The sequence below is a fragment of the Felis catus genome, chromosome F1 (assembly GCF_018350175.1).
Source record: "Felis catus isolate Fca126 chromosome F1, F.catus_Fca126_mat1.0, whole genome shotgun sequence".
Lineage (NCBI taxonomy): Eukaryota > Metazoa > Chordata > Mammalia > Carnivora > Felidae > Felis > Felis catus.
Window position 1 is genome coordinate 41,726,268 of NC_058384.1, and position 17,027 is coordinate 41,743,294.

Below are 17,027 nucleotides of genomic sequence, written 5' to 3' on the forward strand. Positions count from 1 at the left end.
AAAGCGCCAGGCTAGTTGGCCGTCCTTACTTATGTAACATCTGCTAAGCATCTGGCGGCCGAAGGTTTATTTTCCTCTTTCAGGACCAACTGGGCTGTGCGGGTTTGAGTACCCTCAGTTCCGGAAGTTGCCACTAGAGGGCGGCAGCAGCCAAGACAACTACACTCAGGATCCGCCAGACCCAGAATTAATCCCCCAGCAAGGAGGGAAGACGGTGAAAGCAAGAAAAAATGTTAACAAGGATGACTGAAAACAAACCCAGGTGTTCTTTCTCTCTTGGGGACCAAATGGAAGGAAACGGGTAGCTAGCGGGGTTGAAGTTCGACTCAAAGAAGAACTTCCAGAACACCAAGTTTGCTAACGAGAAATTTTTTACAGGTGACTTTTTTTTTTTTTAACCCCTTCGCCACATCTGTGGAAGCAGAATAGAGGGGACAGTGGGCTCTTCCAGTCCAAGGCCTATGTGACCCCCGCAGGTTCCCTTAAAGTAACCCTTCTGTGTGTGTGCCGTAAATGACTCCATTCCGGCAGATGCAATCATAAAATAACTTTATTGGTCAGGTTAACCACCACTCATGCGTTTCCTGTAATAAGGATCCTTTATAGAGGCATGATGGTGTTCACATGCAGACGCTTTCTGAAGGGCCTGGGGGCAGGGGCAGCCTTGCCCCCTCACATCAGAGCTCCTTTGTTGAAATGAGCTGGTTTGGCTTTTGTGGATTTTGGAGTCTGGAGCCAAGAATCAGAATCCAGGGCTCCTCCCCTTCACTTCTCAGGGAAGCTGCTTCAAAGCACACACAGTATCAGGGATGTAATGGCATCTGGACAGGGGCCAGTTCGGCCGGTTCGGCCCCAGGCAACATCACCTTTCAGACATGGGGAGAATGAATTGCTCTCCAGCGAAGCTATAAAGCAACAGCCATCTTCAGGAATGAGGGTGTAGCTCAGAGATGTGACAGCAGAGGGTTTCATCCTCAGCACAAGCCAGATTTGGCTGCCTGGCCCGGGCTTCACAGACCCAACGAGCATCTCCAGCCGGAGCTTCCACTACGAGCTGTGGTCTCAGGACAAATCAATGCGTACAGCTGAACCACAGCCTCCACCTGTGGGCTAGCCAGGCAAGTTCAGGGCTGCCTGGACTCTGTTTCTCCCATCAGGGTGTAGACCTTTCTGCCTGGACAAGAGAGGGAGAAACTACCTTTCTCGTGCTTTGAGAACCATATGCCTTTGAGGACGAAGACCCAAGTTGGGAGCTGCTGGGAATATAGAGGGTTCTGGGCAAGGGCGAAACCCCAGGGGGCTGCTTCCTTAGTTCGGCCGATTCGGGACGTTTGCCCCCATTATGGATGCTGATGTAAGCACAGGCTGTTCTTTCCTGTTCGGAAGTCTGATCCACCTTCAAAGAACTGCCCAGCTGCTAAAATATAGCCCCACCCATTTATCAAAGCCTAAGGTTGCTTGTCTCCTCCCGCATCAGTCCCTGAATATTGTCATCATGCTGGTGACCTCCAATCTGGTGGCTTCCAAGGAGTGGAGTTAGGGACGGTGTAGAGGTGACTCCCAGTTTCCTTCCACCTCCAGACACTAGTGTGAGTTCTCTGCATAGGCCACCGGGCAGATGCCCGCACACCTTGGGCTCGCATGCCTCTGCCTAAGGCACAGAACAGGTGTCTGTGGAGCAAGGCTGAGTGGATGAGGTGGACGAGGGAGGAGGCAGTTGGGCAGAGAGGTATATTCCGAGGAGCACTGAGTGGGAGCCCGGAGTAACCACACCGTCAGCCTGGCACGCAGGAGAGTGGTCAAGCGTTGCTCACAGAGAGAGCCAGGGATTGTGGGGAAAGCACGCTATGTGCCGTTGCCCGAGTGACTTTTAGAGTCCATGGCACCAGATCATTGGGAAGAACTTAGAATAGTGAGGTTTCTGGGGTTGGGACTTCCACGGATTACTTCCTCTGCCACCACATCTGTCCTGGAAAAGAGAGCTGCGGCCGTGTCCCTCAGTAAAAGGCTGCCTGTCCCCTGATCCCACCTGACCCTGCCTACAGGGAAGAAGACTACAGAGGGAGCCCATGGAGTTCTGTCACATGGTCTGTCCCAGACCTTCCAGCAAAAGCCAAACCAAACCATCAAGCCAAATGCAGTGGGGCGCGGGGGGCTTCGGCCCCGTGCCCCGTGCAGGGGCCACTCAGATCTCGATGAGGCTGGCAAGGCGCAGGCAGAGGGGCGCGTCCACGGGCATTGCGCTGCGCTTGATCTCGTTTCCGTCCAGGCGAAGCACCTGCAGCTTGGAGAAGTTCATGACGTCCACCACGGTGCAGAAGCTGCTGATGGAGAACTCTGCGGGGACAAGAGGGGCGGGGGGGGGGCGGGAGAAGCCGGGATCAGGGACCAGGATCCGCAGGGAAGCGTGTCGGCCCCGGTGAAGCTGCTGCAACCCTTCCGAGGGGAGGATGAGACTTGGCTGGGTGGGGGGCAGCGTCTTCCGCGATCGAAGTCATACCGACTGGGACCGCTAGGGGGCAGCGCCGGGGCCACAGTGGGGGTCTCCGCCTGTGTCTGTCACTCCGCTTCCCAACCACCCCTGATCCTCGCATCACTTTGCAGACCCCGGAACGTCCTGGAGTGTCCTTCCAGCGAGGACGCGATCTTTTCCCGCCTGTAAGCGGCAGGGGGAACCAGAAGGTAGTCAAAGATCAGCTTTAGCAGTTTTGAACGACTTGATTGCCTTTGGAGAGGGAGGGCTTTGCTGAATTGCTGCGAAGGAAGACTGGGGAAATGGAGGGACCTAAATCTGGAACATCTCCTGACACTTTGCAGATAGAGTGGCAGGAAATTAAAGAGAGAAAGCCCGGGCAGGGAGACAACTGTCTTCGCGTGCCGGAGCTTTGAGGGGGTGCACCTCTTCCTTCCCGGGACTGCCAAAGGAATGATGAGCAAGGCCTTGAGGTCTAGGAAGGCGGAAATCCATAGACGAATCCGGCTGCCATGGACCTCAAAAGTCAAATAAACAATTCCCTTGCCTCCTGCAGTTAATATATGGCTCACCCCCGCCCCTTCTTTTAATCTCAAAAGAAGTCCCCCTGTTTTGAAGATATCCTCCCCTCCCCCCCCAAAAATCCCCACACAATCTTAACAGATACAATAGTTCTCTTTGGTTTTAACATAAATCCGTCTGTTTTGCCTCTGGCTGTCCTTTTGGACAAATCAGCCACCTCTGTCTCACGTCTACCGAGTTAGGATCTTGAAGGGAGAAAGCCAGGAACTCGACTGAATCTCCAGCAGGGGTGGCAAAGTCACCACAAAGAGCTGCTGGAGCCTCCACTGGTGGCAGTGTGTTGTCTGAGGGCCTCTGGAGGCGGCTCCTGTCGCAGGGGGTCCTGGTGAAGTTGCCTGTCGGAGCCCGGTAGGATCTATCTCGAGGGCTGTGACATTGGGACCCAGGGCTTGCTTTTGCTTCTGCCAGAGGCATTCCTCAGCTCGTGGGGCGGCTGGAGGAGCTGGGAGGAGGCTTTTCTGACTCTCTTCCTGGGGGTGGCCATGGAGGTCCTCAGGGAGGGTGTGATCACGGGTAGGAAAGGGAAGGTTGCAGGGAAGACAGCGTGGGGAGCTTAAATAGGCTGGTGAGCAAAGTGTTTTTCAATGAGCGCGAACAGTTGTTTCCAGTCTCTCTTAAGAACTGACCAAGAGGAGATGGGGCGAGGCTGCAGCCCATTAACTGGTTCAGCAAATATAAGACAGGAAATCCAGCCCCAAAGAATAATGGAGCTCTGGACTAGAAGGAGGGGGGAGGATAGGAGGCGTCCTTCTATGGACAGCATTCCGTGGGGCGGGGTGGGGAGGGAGCGTGGGGATGATGGAGATCTTTTGGATGCTTTTGGATGTCTCCATTCTGGTCCCGGGAAGTAGATTACATGGCCTCTGAGGGGGCAGGTTGGGGGCAGAGCCTCGGCCAGGGGCTGCATCTATGGTGGCCACAGAGAAGGGTAGAGTGGGGTGGGCTGCGGGGAAGTCAGGTGGGTCGGCTTATGGATCACTTCCAACTCCACTGCACTAGATGGGGTCTCTACCCCAGCCTCGGGCCCTCCGACCATCTGCTAAAACCCTGGCTCCCTGAGCATGTGTATACATAGGGGGGATACTGGGGCGCCTGGGTGGCTCAGTCGGTTGAGCGTCCGACTTCCGCTCAGGTCATGATCTCACAGCTTGTGAGTTCGAGCCCCATGTCAGGCTCTGTGCTGACAGCTCAGAGCCTGGAGCCTGCTTCAACTTCTGTCTCTCTCTCTCTCTCTGCCCCTAACCCACTAGCATCCTGTCTCTGTCTCTCTCAAAAATAAATAAACATTAAAAAATTATTTTAAAAATAAAAAAAAATAGGGGGGTACTTAGGGGCTTCCAGGCACACCATGCACATCGATTCTGTCCACGCAGCGGACGCCCTGTGCCCCCCCCGTTTGTCTTCCCCAAGCTCAGGAATAGGACAGAGCTTCTGCCTGGAGACTCTGGAGGACATTTTCCAGGCCAGATTAAATACTGACATAAGTCTTTCCAAATTCCTCCTGGGGTACCCGCCCAGCTCCACAGATCCCACAGCTCCCGAATAACATTCCGAGCTGTGTTCCCTGGCGGTTGCCAGGCTGGAAAAACTGAGGGGGTTGCTAATGGAGGAGGGAAGGGGAGGGAGGGGACTGGCCTGATTCCCCTGCACACCCTTTAGTTCCTGCCCTTCTTTTAGCTCCTCCCCCAGAGGGTGGCTTCCACCCCACCTTCACCACCCCCCCACCAGGTGGCACGTTGGCCCTGGGAGAGGGGCCCCAGCTGGGGGACTGGGCCTTCCTGCTGGTGGTCTGAATCTGAGAGACACTCCTCACATTCTCAGCCAGAGACACCTGACTCTAGGTCCTTGGATGCTGAAGGCCGGCGCTCAGGGTGACCACTACGCCATCTGGGTGACCCCAAGAGATGGCTACTCCTTCTCTGAAAAGACCTCTGTGTCCCCATCTTCGCAATGCAAAAAGTGAAACAAACAGGGCCCCCCGGGGTGGGGGGGAGAGGGGGCGAGGTTCAGTCGGTTAAGCCTCAGACTCTTGATTTCAGCTCAGGTCACGATCTCACGGTTTGTGGGTTCGAGGGCCACCTCGGGCGCTCCACGCTGACAGTGCGGAGCCTGCTTGGGGTTCTCACCTCTCTCCCTCTGTCTCTGCCCCTCTGTGGCTTGTGTGTGCTCTCTCTCTCAAAATAAATAAATATGTTCTTTTTTTTCAAGTAAAACGAAACAAAAACTCTGCCTGTCAACTTCAAAGTGGCAACGAGAGGAGAAAGGTAGGAATAGTTCCCGTGCGTTGCCTCTCGGTTACGTGCCAGGCCCTGGGCAAGCACTTCACATGTATTAATTCACTAAGAAAAATTAAATGCAGGAGTTGGTGTTATTTTGCCTTAAAAGGAGACTGGAAGAGACCAAAATGATAACTAGATAAGGGAATTTGGCTTAGATTACATGAGAAGGTGGGGGGGGGGGGCGCCTGGGTGGCCGAGTCGGTTGAACATCCGACATTGGGTCAGGTCACGATCTCACGGTTCATGCAGTCTAGCCCCGCATCAGGATCTGTGCTGGCAGCTCAGAGCTTGGAGCCTGCTTTGAATTCTGTCTCCCTCTCTCTCTCTGCCCCCTCCCCCACTTACCCTCTGTCTCTGTCTCTCTCTCCCTCCCTCTCTCAAAAATAAACATTAAAAAAATGACAAGAGAAGGGATTTGGGAGAGACACTGAACATTTTTAGGTGGTTTGGCTTAATGGAGAACTTTCTGGCAAAGCCTTGGGACGCTTAACGGAAATGATTCTATCTTCTGCAGAGCTTCTGGAAGGGGCGGGCCACCCTGTATTTGAGTGGCAGATGTGCTCCCCACGAAGGCGGAGGGCGACAGGATGTTGTGATAGAGCCCTGCCCTCCCCAGCTTTTTCTGACTGTATAGAGTCAGGCAATAGCTGATGGGTTCCCTCCCGTGACAGCTACTCTTTGATGTCACAATTTCAGGGTCAAACACAGCACGTAATGTGACGGTTCTGGTGTGACAATCCTCCTGGATGTGGAGTAGGGTGGCAGGTGACTTCTGGGTGGGATGACGGACAGCCACGAGCCAATGGCAGACCCTTTGCGGCACGCGACATCTCAGAGACGTCTCCGAGGACTGCCCCGCTTGGGAAGGAGAAGACGTCCCCCCCAAAAGAAAGACTTTACATAATAAAACAGTTTGGGAGCCCGTGATGGTGTCTTGCCCTTCAGACCAGAGGATCAGACACCTCTCACCTTGCCCGCCCCACTGTCGGCCTCTGGGGCCAGGTGCCTGTCTCGCTCAGAGGGCTGTGCAGCGCGCGAACGTCTTGCCAAATGACTGATCTGTTCCCTGAGCACAGCGAGAGAAAGGACGGGAGGGAGGATTTGAAGTCTCCGTCCTCATCAGTGTTTTGAGGGTGCCATGTGCTCACAGCAGGCTCCACTTCAGAGCCCTTTGCCAGTGGTCCTTAATGAGTCCTTTCCCAGAGACGGGGGGGACCTTGCTGCCTGAGGAAGGGAGGTTAAATGCTGGCTCAGTACCTTCCAGCTGGGATTAAAACATCAGAGGCCCCCGGGTAACGTAAGCACATTCGGAACACAAGATCCTGAGACGGAGCTGAAAAGCAACTAGATGATTCTCTCCGAAATGAATATTTTAGTCCTGAGAGGCAAAGAGGCAGGCTTTTCGATTCCTTGAGGCATCCGCTGGGAAGTGCTTGGAAAACAAGAGGCCCGTGTCCTTGCCCACCACCCCGGGGCCTTGTGGTGATAGGGCTCCCATTACCCCGGGGACCTCTGCCCTACCACCGGGGGCTCCTTGTACTCCAGGGAGAAGGGACCAGAACAAGTACCGCATTCAGCTCTGAGAGGCTGCACATTCTTGTCCAACAGCTGTTAGGTTTAAAAAATAAATAAACAGCCAAAACACAAGAGTGACTATAGAGGCAGGAGTAGAGCATGTGGAAACAGAGCGCTCATCCTCTTCTGGCTCAGGAAATAAGTACAAACTCCATGGTTTCTGAACAGCCCGCCTTCCTCCCGAGACGGACCCTAGAAACCCCACTTAGATCCGCCTGTCTAGGAACTGCTTTCATCCCGACCTCTGCAAGCTCACCCCTCACTGCCCCTCAACATGCCAGCCCTTCCTCTCAGACACCCAGATTTCCTGGCTGTCCCCTGCAGGTGGCCTGTTAAGTGGCTGGCCCCTTTGTGGCACTCCACTTCCCAGAATGGCTTGGTCCCGTTCCTCCAGCCCACGCTCGCCTCTCTCTCCAGTCTTAGATGGAAGCTTACCCCTACTGGGAAGTCTTCCTCCAAGCCAACCCACGCCCCCAAGGAATTTTCCAGCACTGCTGTGTAGTCTAGGGGCCATTTTGTCCCCCTTGTACGGGGGTATAGCTTGGACTGCAGGCTGCTTCATTCGTGACCTTTGTCTCCCCTACTTCTGCGTCTTTTGCGTTGCTACTGGCACCCAGGACAGGGGTTTTCTAACGGAACAGACAGCCGCTCCCCACCCCCCCTTTGTCAGCGTCTCACCATTGATCCTATTGCCTTGGAGGTAGAGATTCTCCAGGTTGGTGTTGACCGGGGGGATCTTCTGCAGCTGGTTGTAGGAGAGGTCAAGCTCAAGGAGGCTGCTGGAATTGAAGGTGTTCGAGGCCAGGCCATTGTTGGTGAGACTGTTATGGGACAGCCGCACATAGAGCAGCTTGGGTGACCCCCGGAAGTAGCTGTCAGGGACGGAATAGACGTTGTTGTGCTCCAGGTACAGTTGCTCGAGGGCTGAGGGCAGTCCATCGGGCACCTTCCGCAGGTGGTTGTAACTCAGGTCCAGCAAGATCAGTGACCGGAGGCCCCTCATCGCACTGCCCACTTCCTGGATCTCGTTGTGTTGGAGGTACAAGGCCGTGAGGTTCTCCAGCCCCTCCAGAGCGTTGTTGGGGACCCTGGAGATCTGGTTGTGGTCGAGATGGAGCTCCCTCAGGGATCGGGGCAGCGGGCCGGGCATCCGGGTCAGATTGTTGTGGTCCAGGTACAGCCTCTCCAGGTGCCTCAGCTTGGAGAAGATCTTCCTGCCCACCTTATCGCTGGTGATCTGGTTGCCATGGAGAGCAATCCAGAGCAGCCCCGTGGCGTTGTCGAAGACACCTTCCTGGATGGACGAGATCTGGTTGTTCTGAAAGTAGACGTACTTCATGCGGGACGGGACGAACGGCAGGTACTTGAGGTTGCGGTTGTCACAGTACATGGCTGTGGGGAAGTTGGGGGGGCAGTCGCACTCCTGGGGGCAGTCGCGGGGCTCCGGAGGGGGCGGAGAGCCGTAGGCATAGGCTGGACCTTCCTCCACCCCATAGGGGTAGGGCTCATAGGGCTCGTAAGGGTAAGGGTCATAGGGATCGTAGTAGGTGGACTGCTGGCTGCGGAGGTAGTGGAACCACCAGTGGGGGTCTTCGTCATACTGGGCCCGGGAGAGGGAGCAGAGCCCTGCCAGCAGCAGGAGGGAGGCCCACTGCATTTTGTCTCTCTGGAAGAGGGGAGAGAGAACAGAGCGAGCAGGCATGAGTGAGACAGTAGGGAGGCAGGACGACGGGTCGGGAGGGGGCTGGGGGCTGGGGAGCCTTGGGCTGGGAGCTGTGCAGATTTCACGGGGAGCCCCGTTCTCACTTCCTGCGTGCCTCCCCTCCCCCAGTGCCGACTCCGCACACGCGGTCCGGCTCGACCGTGGCCACCTGGGGGAGCTGGGTCCGTTTTACGGAGTCACAGAAACAGAGCCTTCAAGATTAGAAGGAACTTGAATGGGGGGGGGGGGCACTGTATTTTTTTCTAGGGGCAGGTCCTTAGGAGCCTCTAGCGACCTGAAGGTTCTGGTGACAGAGCTGGAGAGCCCACGGCAATCATCCCTGTGGGGGTGGGGGTGGGGGTGGGGGTGGGGGTGGGGGTGGTGGGTGCTCTTCAGGCGCGAATTCGTATTCAGTCTGCATTTCTCGGGGATATGATATTTTCCAAGAGTCCAAGGAAAAAACCCTCTGGTTCCTTCCATGTCTCTGGGAAACCTCCAGAAGCAGCTTGAGACCTCCAAGGGGAAGGTCTGAATTACTTCTGGAAGATCTTTTGGTCTCTTGGGCAGGCTGGGGGTTTCGGGTTTCCAGTCTTGGGGGAGGGGCGTGGCCCCCCTGCAGTCACCGCAAGGTTTGGGCTACCCTCCAAAGCGCCAGTGTCTGGAACAGTCTGCTGGGTGAGGAAACTCTCCGGTGGGCAGTTTGTGGCTACACACGCAGGCCGGCTGGCACAGGTCTTCATGTAACACAACAGCCACAGTCCCCTCCAGACGGGGGACCCTGACGCCAGGTATGGCACTTGTCTTCCGGTGTGTGGGGTCTGGGTCTGTCTACCCGATGTGGTCTGTGCTGTCTGGTAGAGTGTTAGCCCCCCCTCACGCTCCACCATGGACATTATGCTAGAGCCACGTGAGGCCCAGAGAAATGAATGAGGAACACTGAAAAATGGAATCGTAATTGAAGACACTTGAGTGTACCCGAGAGAACGTGGCTTTGGAATGGGATTCTGGCCTCCCTTCTCCCACCCTAAGCTACCTGTGATGCCATCTGGATCACCAGCCTCCTACTAGGCCCCCACTGTGCCAGGCAGCCTGTTGCCTTGAGCCTGTGAGCCAGTGAGATGAGAACAGGGCAGGCTTGGAGAGAAAGGTGGGTTTGGTGCATGCTGGGAGGGAAGCTGAAGGTATGGGGGGACCAGGGGCTGGCATATCAGGCCTGGGCACCCTGCTCTGAATACCTATAGCCAAGGCACCAGCTAGCCCTGGCCAGCAGTGGGAACCTTCTGGAGCTGTGAGTGTCACCCTTGTTCCGAGGAACCTTAGAATCTTTCTTGGTCCCGGAAGGGTCACATATGTCCCTCACATTGCCGTTGTGCCTCCTGGGACGGGCAACTGCACACAGGAGAAAGAAAGGAATCTAAAAGTCAGCATCAAATCCAACGAACTGATGGGAAAAGACCCTGACTGCGGCACTCAGTCTAGTCACCTTCTGCCACCGTTCCTCCCGGGCCCCCGAGCTCTCTGTTTCCTGGAAGTGATTCCCTTAGGCCCTCTTCATTCCATTAGCCTCTGGGCTGCAGAGGAGAGGCACCTGGCTCATCCTCAAGCGGCCTCAGGCCTCAGACAAAGAGCCCACAGTGTTTCTGAGAAGCCAACCCAACTGCCCACTGCCTGGGCACGCTGGCTGGGCCCTGGATCTGGCCAGGAGGGAAGACGGATGGAGTGGCCCACTGCCAATGGCGCATTTTTCCATGCACAGCCCTGGGCTGCTGCAGGACCAAGGTGGCACAGTGAGCCTCTGTCTCCATGTCTCCTTCCAGACCGGGCATCTTGGCAGACAAGAGCCACCTTCCTCCTCAAGACCCAGCTTTCCAGGGGCTGTGCATCCTACCCACGTCGGCCTCTCCTTAGGAGCCATGAGTGCTAAGAGGGCTGGATGGGAAACTTCTGCCTCTCCTCTCTTCCGAGTCTTAGCAGTGTTCCTCCAGGGTCGTATGCTTTTCAATCCCCCTGCCCACCCTAATGGTAGAGACCCTCCTGTGCTCAGAGATTTGTGAGGTGGAAAGTTTCTGGGATTGGGGCTCCATGAGTTGTGGGAGGCTGACTCAGGAGTTTGTGCTATTCTTTTATGCCTCTACAGCCTTTCCCTCCTATCAGGATCCAGGAAGTCAGACCAGAAGTCATCCCCTCAGCTGGGTTGGACCCTCCCTCACAGTTCCCTGAACATGGTCAATTCTCAACTCTTCTCTTTATTCCCTCCCTTTCCCCCCAGCAACACACACACACACACACACACACACACACACTCACACTCACACTCACACTCCCTCCATCCTTCCCCTATAACAGCACTTAGGTACCACAACTTGCCGACAGGACAGACTGGAGGGCTGAGTGGTGGATGATGAGTGCTGGCTTCCCTAGATACCTAGGTCCTCTACTTTTTCATGCCTGAGAAATGGAGTCCCCCTCTCCCCCCAACAACCAGAAAGAAACCGTAGGACAGAGTAACATGTTCCCTCTCCTCCTCCTTTGCCCCTCTCGGCATCCTGGGGTCACGGCCCAGATGGGAGAATGAGGAATGGTTCCTCCCTGCCAGCCCCTGTCCCCACACGCCAGCCCCTTTCCTTGATTCCTGTTATGGAACCACAAGGGACCAAAAAACTGAAGTAAAATGACTAAACTTACCTCCAGTTGAACCTTGCAGAGAGTGACCACGTCCCTCTGTCTGGCCTCCTTGGGTTGGAGAACGTGTGAGAGAGAGAGAGAGAGAAGACAGAATGTCTACTGAGAGTGTGCGGGTCTGTGCCAGGCCAGGGTCCCGCCCCCAAATTCCTAATCAAATATTGTGAAGAGAGGGACTGAGGAGGCCGGATCCTGGCTTTTTCGGCTCTGCTGCAGGGGCGGAGCTCACACTCAACCAGGCAAAATTCTTCTGTCCGCCTGACGTTATAAAAACCACCTCTTTCCACTCACTTATCTTCCCTAAAGCATTGGCAGCTCTGAGTCTCTTTCTGCTGAATGAGTTAGTGGCGCCTTAGAAGGTATTTGTACAGTCTCTTACCAAGTGCCTGGATTTCTCATTAAACCCACAGGCCAGATGCAGGGCTGGGGAGGGCAGGGATTTGGGAAGAGGCATCTTCACGCTTTTAGCAACCCATGTGTCCCCCCAGAGAGCCAGGACTACTTAGCCTTCTTGGCTCCCCCTCCACGCAGGTGGTCAGATGAGGGCGTTAACGGCGCATGACACAGGACGGCTGGCTCTGGCTCTAGTTCCATCCCTTACCAGTGTAGACTCGTCTGGGCGGCAAGTATTCCCTCCTCCATCGGAATTAACGGAAAGGAAGGGGATCTCACGTTGGTTGATCACTTATTGTGCGCTAGCATCGCGCACTGTCCTTTAATTGCCTGGCAACCTTTCTGCTTGCCGTCTCTGTGAGTTTGACTAGTCTAGAACCTCGCATCGGTGCAGTCGTCCGGTGTTCGTCTTTTTGCGGCCGGCTTGTTTCGCTTAGCACGGTGTTCTTAAAATTCCTCTGTTGTGGGGTGTGCCAGAGTCTCCTTCCTACCGCATTCGACTGTGCGTATTCGCCGCATTTTGGTTACCCAGCGATGGACACTTGGGTTGCTTCTGCCTCTGGGCTCTCGTAAATAACACTGCAATGAACATGAGGGGACAAATATCTTTTTGAGACCCTGCTTTTGATAATTTTGGACAGATGCTCAGAAATGGAATTGCTGGGGGCGCCTGGGTGGCGCAGTCGGTTGAGCGTCCGACTTCAGCCCGGGTCACGATCTCGCGGTCCGGGAGTTCGAGCCCCGCGTCGGGCTCTGGGCTGACGGCTCGGAGCCTGGAGCCTGTTTCCGATTCTGTGTCTCCCTCCCTCTCTCTGCCCCTCCCCCGTTCATGCTCTGTCTCTCTCTGTCCCAAAAATAAATAAACGTTGAAAAAAAAAATTAAAAAAAAAATAAATGGAATTGCTGGGTCACATGGTCATTCTGCTTTTGAGTTTTTAAGCCACCCTACTATTTCCCATAGTAGACGAGAACACCAACAGTGTGCAAGGGTTCGAGTTTGAGACGCTCCTGATGTCAAAAAAAAAAAAAAATGCATACCGATTGAGAAAGCCTCAGATTTGAATTAGAAGACTTTCGGGGGGGGGGGGGGTCAAGGCAGATGTGACTTCTGGTTGCTCCCATCGGTCTGAACCGTGGAGGCCATCGGGAAGGTCTTTGTCAGGAACCCACTCTTCTCAAGACTTGTGAAGAGTCTTTTAAAAGATTAAACGTAACGAACGGTTGCTGACCACCTGCTTTAAGCTAGGTGGTTTCCTTATGTTATTGCCTTTAATGATCACAGGGGGTATGTTGTTTTGGAAAAGGAGGTGTGGGGATGTGGTGTGCCTAGCTAGAGAGTGGTGAAACAAGGATTTGAACCTTGATCTGCCTGATTCTAAAGCCCACAGACTTTCCCACATCCCAAGGCCAGAGGACTGATGGCGTGGAGGGTGCGATCACTGCCCTACTGTCCCAGTCGGACTCAGTGACTCTGGAGCCCAGCTAATTATAGTGGCCCAATCTGCTGGAATCTGGAGACAGGGGAGGATAACAATGAGAGGGGGCTGGGATACAGAGCATCTCTTCTGGAGCCCACACATATTTCATTTCAGTTTAACAAATATGAGCATGTACTCCACGGCCGGCGTGGTCTTAACTGTTGGGCACACATAGAAGGTTCCCATATAATGCCTACTCACAAGAAAGCAGGAGCCTGTGTGGCAAACTCTGATCTCGTGAGTGAGGCAGAGTGGCCTTAATATGAAGATGGTTTTCAATAATGCATGGATAAGCTTCTCATCAGTTTTGAGTCCAGAAAGCAGACCCTGGTTTTGACAACAGGGCCCAAGAGACACTTCTTAGAGGGGCCTAGACAGCCGGGCACATTCGCCCACTGGGCACAGATGGTTATTGTTTTAAACTGCAGCATGATGAACAATACTGCATTTGCTAACAGTGAAAGTCAGGGGAGCCTGGGGACCAACCACTGACTGGGATCCTTCCCAACAAATCTCCACCCAAAAAGGCAGTATCTCCATGTGTTGTGTGGACCATTTCTAAAGCTGTGAGATTTGCACCAAGTCTTTAGTTATCTGTCCTGTTCCAAGGTGGGCTTGGGAGGAAGACAGAAGAGAGGATGACTGGGACCAGGTCAGGAGGCAGGTTCCAGGGGCCCAGCCACTGTTCAAAAGTTCCTTTGTCAATGGGCTCTAATCTCCATTTGGACTACCTCTGCTCTGTTTGCCTGGGTCCTGGATCTAGGCCCTCGGAGCTTGGCTTCAATATGGGAAACCAAGTAGGGGATACTGATGTCCTCTAGATTGCCGAGGGAGTCCACATGTGAAAAGGGTTCATTTGGGACACTGGTGCTCTCTGGGAGGCGTCGAGCCAGCCCTAGCCAGTCACCAAACTGCAAGCAAACTAAAAAGAGAGGCTCTGTTATTCAGTTATGTAACCCCTAGCTCCAGCTGGGCACACAACGTCTGGTGCTTAGTAGGTAATCAGCAAAGGGTTATGGAATGAATTGTATTTTTGGCTCCCTACAGTCTGCCTGTCTTCAGTACCCAGCGCAGGGTGGAATAAACAGCACCAACAAGGCCAGGAAAACCGTTTGGCCTTCGGACCTATTTGACTTTCCAGGGGTTCAAGCCACTGCTATTTCCTCTCTACCCAGAAGAGTACAGGTTAAGCCACAACCGCTAGGCAAAGCTGATTGTCTCTGATGTTGGACCCACCCTGTCTGGAAGGGATGAAATGTGTTCTGATTCAAATCCCTGTCCGCAAAGACACCGTGATGCTTCAGTGGCCACCACCCCCTTCCTCTTCCTCCATAAGACCCAGTACCCCTTGTTTTTATAACATAGCCTCTGATCCCCAACAATCAGGGGATGGAGGGATACGGCTGGAAATCCACCCAAACAGAATTAGTGAGTTGAATATAAAGAGGTCAGTGGAAAGATGATCATGGTGGTACAATCCAGACTCCACTGCTGCCCCATCCCGAAAGCTCTTGACGCCAGAGAGGGATTGTTTACTAGTCTGATGTTTTGATGGAAAGTCTAGGCTACACTGGCACCCAATAGGAGTGTTCCGAAGTTTCCAGTGCAGATGTTTCTCTTTATTCCCTTAGTATTGAGGGGTCATTAGAAGTCCTCACCATGGACAGTCTCCTCTTTCCAGAAGGATGAGACAAAGATATTGGAGCTGGAAAGACTCGTTTTCTTTCAAATGGAGTTGAGGGCTTCAGAATTTTCTTCTAATAAGCTCCTTAAAATAAGACAGAGAACGTTTCTCTTTTAATGGATAGCATCCCTTATTTTTACCGTGTATTTACTACACGCTTGGTGTTGTTAATCTGATGATGATATGATGGATTTCAGGAGATCGCCTTCTAGAAAGTATGAATGCATTTGAATTGGGAAATCAGGGTTGGCTCAGGGAGAAAAACCTAAATGAGGAAGGAGGCAGACGAGATAACCTAAAATCTGAAGTCTGGAGGTGACTCCGTGTATGACATACTTCTTGTTCTGCAAATGAGCTAAGAATTAATGATGTTCCTCGGGCTGTACTGGGGAAGAGAACCAATATACGACAGACCAGTTCCAAGGATGCTGGCACTTGCTACAATTACCTGACTTTGGTAAGACCAGGACTCGATATTAGCTCTAAAATACCAGCTACCATTTCTGAGATCCTCACCACAACCCCATCCAGTAGGTATTATCATACTTTATGTTTACAGATAAGGAAACGGAAGTTCAGAATGTCTCACAGTTCGTGAGATCAAACCTCACGTCAGGCTCTGCACTGACAGCACAGAACCTGCTTGGGATTCTCTCTCTCCCTCTCTGCCCCTCCCCTGCTTGTGCTTGCATGCGCTCTCTCTCTCTCTCTCTCTCTCTCTCTCTCTCTCTCTCTCTCAAAATAAATAAATAAACATAAGAAATAAATAGCAGTCACCTTTGGTTATTTTAGTAGATTGCAAGTTCCCTGGGGAGGGAGGCAATGTCATTAGTTAGCATAATGTTTGGCCAAGTACCTGGCACTTATTAGGCCCTTTCTAAACATTGGTTGAATAAATGGAAGGCGTGAAAGCTGGATTTTGCCGAAAGGTAGTAAATCTACTTTCATAACTTAAACCAATCAGAGAGAAGCTAGCCAAGGATAGAGGCGGGACTTTTGGTGGCTGGCAATTTCACCCCTCCTCCCCCAGCCTGCCAAGGAAGAACGAGAAAGGCGCCTGCAAGGTCAGTGTAGAACTGCAGATCTGGAGAAATATCTTTGGTGGGAGTGGGGAGGGTGGGGGCGGAAGGTCAGGATTTAAGAGCCAAGTACAGAGCAGCTCAGAAGTGGAGATGTCTGGCTCCTTCTCAGACAGAGTTTAAGAGTCAAATTTAGGGTGGAGAGGGGGTAGAACAAGAATACTACCTAAGGAGTAGCATCATTCTGAATCCCTTTGGGCTGAGGAAAGAGATCGGTTCCTACCTGAGGATGGACAGGGCTAATTCCTCAAAGCAAGAACCAGTGACATGGGGCCATGCAAAGGTTTAAGGACTCAGATCTATTTCTACTGGAGTTCAGAGAATAATGGAGAATAATGATCCTTAGTAATGTGTGCGATGTCTTGAACTCTGGTCCATTCTATTGTCTGCTTACCTCTGTATGGTCCCTGTAGTAAAGTAATAGTTTAACAATGAAATAAAAAAATAAATAAGGAAAACTCCTTAAAAACAAAAAGAAGTGGGGCGCCTGGGTGGCTCAGTCAGTTGAGTGTCTGGCTTCGGCTCAGGTCACGATCTCGCGGTCTGTGAGTTCGGGCCCTGCGTTGGGCTCTGTGCTGACAGCTCAGAGCCTGAAGCCTGCTTCGGATTCTGTGTCCCCCTCTCTCTCTGCCCCTCCCGCACTCATGCTCTGTCTCTCTCTGTCTCAGAAATAAATAAACATTAAAAAAAATTTAAATATAAAAAAAAACAAAAAACAAAAAACAAAAGAAGTTTAGGAAAGGTAATGTCTTGTCATTGTCTTGGAAAAGGCATGGATTTTGAGTCAGACGGAATGGCTTTGAATCTCAGGAATTTAGAGTGTGTTCCTTAATTTCCTTGGTCTTCGGGTTCCTTATCTATAGAATGGGAATGATTAACACCTAGCTCATTAGGGTGTTAAAGCAATTGTAAGGGTCTAGGAAAGCACCTGACACGTGGGAGACACTTAGAAAAATGGCACTTCCTTTCCTCACCTTGGGCATTTGTCCAGGAACTGGTTGGGGTCGGGTTATAGAAAGGAAGACTTTATGTCCTGATCTATTGGCAAGGTTGGAGAGAAGGTGATTTTAGTAGGACTTGGGTGATGGCAGCTTGGAAGG

The 17,027-nt window shown here is 52.9% G+C and overlaps 1 protein-coding gene across 1 annotated transcript; it reads right to left on the bottom strand.

Annotated features, from left to right (window-relative positions):
• Positions 1-532: 532 nt before the first annotated feature.
• On the bottom strand, positions 533-11,454 carry FMOD (fibromodulin). Its single transcript, XM_006942878.5, has 3 exons — positions 11,297-11,454; positions 7,588-8,575; positions 533-2,337 (listed from the first exon to the last, which is right to left on the bottom strand). The coding sequence occupies exons 2-3, from the start codon at positions 8,564-8,566 to the stop codon at positions 2,186-2,188; spliced, it is 1,131 nt and encodes a 376-aa protein (XP_006942940.1). The 5' UTR covers positions 8,567-8,575; positions 11,297-11,454; the 3' UTR covers positions 533-2,185.
• Positions 11,455-17,027: the final 5,573 nt, after the last annotated feature.

Coding starts and splice junctions, on each gene's coding strand:
- FMOD (XM_006942878.5), bottom strand. CDS start 8,566: ATGCAGTGGGCCTCCCTCCTGCTGCTGGCAGGGCTCTGCTCCCTCTCC. Junction 2,338..7,587: donor CCAAGGCAATAGGATCAATG/GTGAGACGCTGA, acceptor TTGTCCCCGCAG/AGTTCTCCATCAGCAGCTTC.